The 9,311-nt window shown below is 38.8% G+C and overlaps 1 protein-coding gene across 1 annotated transcript in view; it reads left to right on the top strand.

The window, feature by feature from the left end:
• Window positions 1–3,134: 3,134 nt before the first annotated feature.
• Window positions 3,135–9,311, top strand: part of slc17a7a (solute carrier family 17 member 7a) — a 46,563-nt gene continuing 40,386 nt past the window's right edge. The window contains exon 1 of the mRNA XM_062036663.1: window positions 3,135–3,283. Coding sequence (XP_061892647.1) covers window positions 3,222–3,283 — 62 coding nt within the window. The 5' untranslated portion in view covers window positions 3,135–3,221. The remainder of the gene's footprint in view (window positions 3,284–9,311) is intronic.

The following is a 9,311-nucleotide window of genomic DNA, read 5'->3' as shown; positions in this document are numbered from 1 at the left end:
GTAGTGCAACAATTGTCAAATAGAATACCATTACTAAAAATAAATAAACTTTTTAAATAAAGCAGCATACAGGAAAAATAAAATTATGGTACCAAGTACTCTATAAAACCATCAAAACAATAATACTGCAGCAAACGCAACCCCAGTAGCATTTTAATCTAAATTATGCAAATAACAGCCCATGGGCGGCTATTTGGACATAGACGGTTATTAGGAAGAGGCGGTTAATTCACAAAATGGGGTCAGACCCCGGGCGGCTATTAGGACATGGGCGGTTATTTGCCCAAGGGCGTTTATTTGGTAATATACGGTATGTACAAAATAAACCACATGAAGTTAATACATCAGTCAAGGAAAATGATCAAACTACATAAATAACATACTGTAATTTGATTTTGATATAATTTTTTTATCTTGATAGATTGAAAATTAACACCAATGAGTTGACTGATGAACATTATCACATAATGTATTCAGAAAATATAAATAACGACAATACTATTAACCGCAACATGTAAGTGTAAAACAACAACAACAACATTATGATTTGTACAATTTCAGAATGTGCTTGTTGCATTTTCAAACAAAGAAACCATTCTGAAGTTGTCTTTATTTTTACTTGGGAGTAGATTTTTCTCCATGTGGCCCCCGATCTAAAATGAGTTTGACACCCCTGGAGTAGATGATTCTTTTTGTCTTAATTGTTTATTTTGGCATTCCCTGCGGCCCACAGTAGTCATATTTCAACGACTTCCATTGAAGGCTGATAAACCATTTTAACAACAATTTTAGTTGTAATTTAATTGTAATGAACTATCACAGCTTTGCAGTAACAGCAAGTTGCTGCAAATATATTTCCCAGTAAATCGCTGTAAAAGTAATGCAACTATTAGCCAGTAATTTCACCATCAGTGTGTGAATGTGTGTGTGTGAATGGGTGAATGTGGAAAATAGTGTCAAAGCGCTTTGAGTTCCTTAAAAAGGTAGAAAAGCGCTATACAAGTACGACCCATTTACCATTTACCATTTAATTTGCTGCCAATTATTATTTTTTAAATTATATTTAAAGCCAAACAGGATATAAAAAATCCTCAAGATTTTGATTGGGGTAAAAACTTTTTTTCCCCTCAAATTTCCCAATAAACCTTCACTTTAGTTTTGAAGGCATTTTGATCAGATAATTTGACATGTATTAATTAGAAGAAAAAAACTAACGTTATGTACATTTATACTGATTGACAGTTGATAAATAGGCATTCAAAGGGGTTAACATTAAAAACATTACGTGTTTGGTATTTTTGTTTAGGGCTAAAGATGTTTAAGTGATGTGAGCAAAAAAAAAGTTTTTAGAAAGCCTTTGAAAATGAAAGACTTTGGGGTATTGTTGAATAATAATAGTGTACACCTGTGGAAGAATTGGACATTGACATTTTAAAATCTAACATGGAAACCTTCTGGAAAAATCTTAGTGACCAAAACACAGAAACAAAAATGACTGAAATGGGGGGGAAAAGTCAGTCTTTCTCCCCCTAGGGTTAAACTTAATAATAAAATGAGTCTCTTAGATTCTGTCTTTTTCATTTATTTATTTTGTGCTCACCTTTAGTTAACCCTTATGTTGCTTATACAAGTGTTTTTCAACCACTGTGCCGCAGCACACTAGTGTGCCGTGAGATACAGTCTGGTGTGCCGTGGGAGATTATGTAATTTCACCTATTTGGGTTAAAAATATTTTTTGCAAACCAGTAATTATAGTCTGCAAATGATGTGTTGTTGAGTGTCTGTGCTGTCTAGAGCTCGGCAGAGTAACCGTGTAATACTCTTCCATATCAGTAGGTGGCAGCCGGTAGCTAATTGCTTTGTAGATGTCGGAAACAGCGGGAGGCACTGTGCAGGTAAAAAGGTGTCCAACGCTTAAACCAAAAATAAACAGAAGGCAAGTGAACCTAAGAAAAGGCATCGAAACTTAGGGAAGGCTATGCAGAACGAAACTAAAACTGAACTGGCTACAAATGCTGGACGACAGCAAAAACTTACTGTGGAGCAAAGACGGCGTCCACAATGTACATCCGAACATGCCATGACAATCAACAATGTCCCCACAAAGAAGGAGAAAAACAACTGAAATATTCTTGATTGCTAAAACAAAGTAGATGCGGGAAATATTGCTCAAAGGAAGACATGTGTAGTGGAATTTCTGACCTTTCGAACCATATTTTGTGTCTGTCGAAGTCCGAAAAGAGAACGAGGTCGAAAAGCATTAATAATGTCTGCTCGTTTCTCTTTTTTCTATTCTGAACCATTGAAGGAGCATATGTGGGTTATAGTTGAACGAGTGGTCGGCCTGACCATTCTACAAAATGTTTTGATTGTTTGTTATGGCTAAAGGATTCAAGGAGGTTGCAGAATAAACAGGTCCAAAACAACGGCACCTTGACGCATGAGGAAAACACATAAAATAACCAAGACAGACCAAGTCTGAAGCTTTTTTCTTCATTGCATGCTGAGGGGCGCTCCCGGGGAAAACTGTCTGTTTGCATGACAATTCAATCCAACCTTGTACCATTTGATTATGGGTAAGTAAAACTTTTGTACTAAATTCACTTTTGTTGCTGTTTAAGATTCGGACCACCCACCACACATGAAACTGCTACAGGAAAATACCAAAAGAAGAGGGAAAAAGCCACCAAAATAGGAGCGCGAGACAAGAACTCAAATACTACACACAGGAAAACAGCAAAAAACTCAAAATAAGTCACGGCGTGATGTGACAGGTGGTGACAGTACACCTCCTTGAGACAAGAGCTATACTGATGCATGCTTGGTTATGGTTTAAAGTCATATCCAACAATTGCGACAACGATTTTTTAATGTCAACTGAGTTTCGTTTTTTTTTAAGGATTTCTGCTGATGCCTGCGGATATTTTCAATGAAAAAAGGTTGAAAAACACTGGCTTATACAGTAGCAACCGGAGGATGCCCAGTGGGATACATTGTGGTCATCCGGGTCAGGATCATGCAGTAACAGTCTTGTGCCAAATGATCCACTGCTAATTTGTACATTGAAAAAAATGTTATTTATATATTAATCACCAGAGCATGCATGTGCCTCTTCACCTCTCAGGGGCGCGCGGGAGCCCGCGGGCGCGCGTGCACGGCGCGGCGTGCGCATTCACGCGGGAGAAGAGCACACGGGCCGGTGTCGAGCAGCAGCGAGAAGGATGGAGGTCCGACCTGACAGGTTCAAGGCGGTGGCGGCCAAAACTTTGGGCAGGATTAACAGGTTTGGTTTCCCCCCTTTTTTTTCCCTTCTCATCATCACTTCGAGGCGGACTTCCTGCGCGCTCGTTTTGTCTCGCGACTTTGTAGGAGGGAGGCGCGCAAACAGTAAAAGTTTGTTCCTTGTCAATTAAAATGGCGGCGAAAAATAAGCTAACAGAAGACACCAAATTAAAAAAAAAAATGGTTTAATATGTCGAAAAACTCATTCAAAGTGTTGTTAAAATATATTTAAATTAAATATTTTTACTTGACACTTTGCATTTTCGTCAGTCAAAAATCGCTTGTTTTTATTATGATCGTTCAATAATGTATATTATTTATTATTTAAACTGCAGCACATTGATATGACTGTAAACAAAGTCACTAACAAACATATATTATTAATAAAATATGCTGCATTAATGCTTGTATGCACAAAATTGGAGTACAAAGGAGTTAATAATGTATTATCCCCTCCAAACCCCATATTCATAAATGTACCATTTCTATGATGTTTTTCTATATGAATTATGAGATGCAAAAATATTTAAAAAAAAAATGGAGATAAAAGTCAGTGATATAGGGGCTGGTGCGATAACCTTTGCTTTAAGCTCGCGTTCTCTTAGGATTTGAGGTAGCAAGCAAACGTATAAATCCCGTCCTGAAATAGCCTGTTTTTCAGTCCAGCTGTCGAGCCACGCAAATCCCTAAACTCTTCCCTCCCACTCGCTCCATCCATCCATCCATCCCGGCCCCATGTCACTTCCTCCGGCCGCTCCCTCCTCATCCATCCATTCATCCCTCCATCCCTCCATCCATTGAGACAACTTTCATCCCGTCACGCTCTTCCAGATTAGCAGACATGCACATGCAAGGCATCATGTGTTGGTCCAAATGTTGGCATTGAGATACACATCTGGGTGTGTTTTGGGAAGAGGGCCTCCCCGGTGCTGCACGCCTAGTCGGAGCGATCTCCACCAGCTCGCAGACAAAAAGCGTGATCCCTCCTGATGAAAGCAGCCAGAAGTTCATTTATTATTTAAAGATTTTCTCCATCAGAATGCATCTCCTGTTTCTATATTAAAACTCCACTAGGTAAGCACAAGCTGCAGCACTGTAAGGTTAAATGCACTCTACATAGATGACATCATCGCCGTGTATAGGAATCCTTTTACACAAAATATAACCAGATCTTATCACATTCATAGGCGCCGGGAAAATAGATGTACTATAACAAAAGTGGCACCCCGAGCAGAGGTTAGGCAATGCAGAATGTCGCAGGTAATCCATTTTTAATCCATTTCGCATCCGCTAGAGTGCTACGTTTTCATTTATGATGCACAGTGGCTTTGATAAAATATTAAAAATTATGGTGGGATGTGCTAATTACTTTTTAATAATGTTTGCCGCTCCTTAAGGCTTCGACAAGTTGATAACGTTTTGATAGCTTCTCTTTCACAATATACTCATATGTGGAAAAATGACGCATTGCAACGTGAAATATTAAATGAGAGGACATGCAGCATGGTGATAGATACACCTGCACTTTCTAAAGAGATATACATATCTAAACTTAGCCTGTCAAATAATTACAGTAGTCCCCCGGTTATTGTTGTTAGTTGGTTCCGGACATCCATCCATCCATCCATTTTCTACCGCTTATTCCCTTGGAAGTCGCGGGGGGCGCTGGAGCCTATCTCAGCTACAATGGGACGGAAGGCGGGGTACACCCTGGACAAGTCGCCACCTCATCGCAGGGCCAACACAGATAGACAGACAACATTCACACTCACATTCACACACTAGGGCCAATTTAGTGTTGCCAATCGACCTATCCCCAGGTGCATGTCTTTGGAGGTGGGAGGAAGCCGTAGTACCCGGAGGGAACCCACGCAGTCACGGGGAGAACATGGAAACTCCACACAGAAAGATCCCAAACCCGGGATTGAGCTCACGACTACTCAGGACCTTCGTATTGTGAGGCAGACGCACTAACCCCTCTTCCACCGTGCTGCCCATGGTTCCGGACATGACCACAATAAATGAATTTCCACCAAGTACGAATCATTAATCATAAATGAATATTTTCATAACTTAAGCATAAAAAACTGTCTAAATACATTTTTCAACAATATGAGAGCCCTCTGGACATGAAATGACATACCGTATTTTTCGGACTATAAGTCGCAGTTTTTTTCATAGTTTGGCCAGGGGTGCGACTTATACTCAGGAGCGACTTATGTGTGTGAAATTATTAACACATTACCGTAAAATATCAAATAATATTATTTAGCTCATTCACGTAAGAGACTAGACCAGTGGTTCTTAACCTTGTTGGAGGTACCGAACCCCATATGCGCATTCACCGAACCCTTTTTAGTGAAAAATAAAATGTTTTTTTTTTTCAAATTCAAGACAAAGTTATATGTTTTTGGTAACTCTTTAGTATTGGGAACATATTGTAAGTAACAAAGACTTAATTTAGAGTTATTTGATTAGGGTTAGGGTCAGGGTTAGGGTTATAATAAGGTCATGCCGAATAAGGCATTAATAAGTACTTAATAATGACTAGTTAAGAGCCAATATGTTACTAATTTGCATGTTAATAAGCAACTAATTAATGGTGAATATGTTCCCCATACTAAAGTGTTACCATGTTTTTTTTACTGGTGAATAAAATTAACCGTGCATGAACATCACCTTGTTCAAAGAACAAAACCAACACAGTGCATAAACTCACAACAAATTACACACCTGCAAACCAGTCAGCTGTTGCCGTATCCGTAATACGCCGATAGGGAGAAGTTTGTATTCACACGTTGAGTCGGGTGTGTTTTGACCTCCGCCGAAACCCTGAGGCCGACTCACCGAACCCCTAGGGTTCGATCGAACCCAGGTTAAGAACCACTGGACTAGACGTATAAGATTTCATCGGATTTAGCGATTAGGAGTGACAGATTGTTTGGTAAACGTATAGCATGTTCTATATGTTATAGTTATTTGAATGACTCTTACATAATATGTTACGTTAACATACCAGGCACGTTCTCAGTTGGTTATTTATGCGTCATATAACGTACACTTATTCAGCCTGTTGTTCACTATTCTTTATTTATTTTAAATTGCCTTTCAAATGTCTATTCTTGGTGTTGGGTTTTATTAAATAAATTTCCCCAAAAAATGCGACTTATATATGTTTTTTCCCTTCTTTATTATGCATTTTCGGCCGGTGCGACTTATACTCCGGAGCGATTTATATTCTGAAAAATATGGTAATTTAGTCACCCTTACACTCTTTTAATCCAATATGGTAATGCTGCCTGAGGCCGAGCCAATCAGTGGCCACAATACTGATCTGATTAGTTTGGTCTCCTCTACTGGCCAATACGACTATAGTGTTGATATTTTTAGTATGCTTTGTAATTTAGACCAAATATGTTGTAGAATATTATCTTTTAAAAAAAATGTAATCTGCAATATGATGAAGCCCCAACATTAGGAGTGCGATGTGGTGAGGGGCGACTGTTAATTTTTAAAATCAGATTAATCACACTTTTGCATTTTTAATAATCGTGATTATTCGTAGTAAGTTGCATAGTTTAAATTAACTTTAAAAAGACCCCAATATTTGGACATAAATACAATTTTATTGTCAGAATGTCATACAGTACAAAAATGTTTCCTTGAATGCACAATTTTTTAATCGGATTAATCACACTTTTGCATTTTGATAAATCACGATTAATCGCAGTAAGTGAATTCCCTGCATTGTTTGAATTAACTTAAAAAGACTACAACATTTTGACACGTGTGCAATTGTATTGTCAGAATATCATGCAGGAACATTTTGTACTTGAATGCACAATTGAATGCACACTTTTGCATTTTAATTAATTACGATCAATCGCAAAAAAATACTTTTGTGCATAGTTTAAACTACCAATATAATGGAAAAACAAGTTGCGTCTATATTGAAGCTTTTATCATATATATCTGATTTATGACACCAAAGGACTTCCAAAGTTTGCAAGTAAAAAGATATGATCAAAATAGTACCATATTTTTCGGCGTATAAGTCGCTCCGGAGTGTAAGTCGCACCGGCTGAAAATGCATAATAAAGAAGGAAAAAAACATATAAGTCGCACTGGAGTATAAGTCGCATTTTTTGGGGAAATTGATTTGATAAAACCCAACACCAAGAATAAACATTTGAAAGGCAATTTAAAATAAATAAAGAATAGTGAACAACTGGCTGAATAAGTGTACGTTATATGACGCATAAATAACCAACTGAGAACATGCCTGGTATGTTAACGTAACATATTATGGTAACCCTGAGATCGGTAGGTTGTGAGTTCAAACCCCGGCCGAGTCATACCAAAGACTATAAAAAAATGGGACCCATTACCTCCCTGCTTAGCACTCAGCATCAAGGGTTGGAATTGGGGGTTAAATCACCAAAAATTATTCCCGGGTGGCTGCTGCCGACTGCTGCCGACTGCTCCCCTCACCTCCCAGGGGGTGAACAAGGGGATGGGTCAAATGCAGAGGACAAATTTCGCCACACCTAGTGTGTGTGTGACAATCATTGGTACTCTAACTTTAACTTTAAGAGTCATTCAAATAACTATAACATATAGAACATGCTATACGTTTACCAAACAATCTGTCACTCATAATCGCTAAATCCGAGGAAATCTTATACGTCTAGTCTCTTACGTGAATCAGCTAAATAATATTATTTGATATTTTACGGTAATGTGTTAATAATTTCACACATAAGTCGCTCCTGAGTATAAGTCGCACCCCCGGCCAAACTATGAAAAAAACTGCGACTTATAGTCCGAAAAATACGGTAACAATCTCACAGAGATTCCCGAGCTATTTTGAGAGTTAATGAAGAAGCCAGTCACATGATCGGTGAAATAGCGTACCCTATCAACAACAATGTTAATCAAGCAGACTTTGTGTGAGCCAACAACAATTACTTTGGGAAAAATGATGACCCAGAACCTTATATTTATGACCGCGGACACAAAGAGGATGAGCAATAAGTTTTAGAAGCCGAGTGCAAAACAGATGGAGCTTTATTGAAACACTATAGCATCAGCAGCAGTGCTGGGTGCTAAACATACAAACTAAACATAACAAACCATAATAAAACAAACTCTGTACAATTTCCATTTTCGCTGGGATGCCGACTGACGGGACACTCACATAATCCCGTTTAGATGAAGAATCAATCACAATACTCACGAAGGGTTAAGAAAAGTTTCCGCAACTAGCGTCTTTTTGTGTCTTTTTCACCGTGTTGGGGGCTGTCAAAGTCGAACAGCCTCTCGATCCATTGAGAGGTGAGCGTTGCATGAATTATAATCTAGAATTTAATTTTAGCAAGTTTGAGACAAAGCAGATGCAGCTGCTGGCTCAATGTGTCAATAATAGCAGCATAAGCTAATATTAGCTCACTGCTATCAATGCGCCGTTGAATTAGGCCGTCTGCGTTAGCGCTTATAATAACAATATTGCTCATATTTGCTAAATTTGTAGGTTATGACATATACATGGATAATTGGCGGTTTCTGGATGTTTCTTTGAGGGTTTTCTGGGCTCAATAGAGGACCCTCCATCTCTTGACTCACTTGGTAGCTATTTGTTTACGATTGTGAATGCATAAAAAAGCCAAACATACAGTGTTGCCAACTTGGCGACTTTTTTGCTAAATCTTGTTACTTTCCAAAGCCTCTTGGCGCCTTTTTTTTAGTAAAAAGGTACTCGCGACAAATCTAGTGACTTTTTCCAATGTTATCGGAGATTTTTCCTGTGTCTTGGAGACTTTTTTGTGTGTCTTGGAGACACTGAGGTGCCAGCACGTGCTTGCGTACACCGCAGTTACTGTCCTCAACGAGCAGTGGCGGGTGCTGCTGTAAGCTCCTCCCCCTGTTCCAAAGCACTCACAGGTAGTCAGTGTTCTGCTTGAGCAGTGCGAGAAAGTCCAGACGGAAAATGAAATGCGCATGTGTAAAACTGCTACTGTTTTTGCCTTGGT

Source organism: Entelurus aequoreus, linkage group LG25, assembly GCF_033978785.1.
Source record: "Entelurus aequoreus isolate RoL-2023_Sb linkage group LG25, RoL_Eaeq_v1.1, whole genome shotgun sequence".
Classification (NCBI taxonomy): Eukaryota; Metazoa; Chordata; class Actinopteri; order Syngnathiformes; family Syngnathidae; genus Entelurus; species Entelurus aequoreus.
The sequence above is the reverse complement of the archived record's forward strand: the minus strand, read 5'-3'. Positions and strand labels throughout refer to the sequence as shown.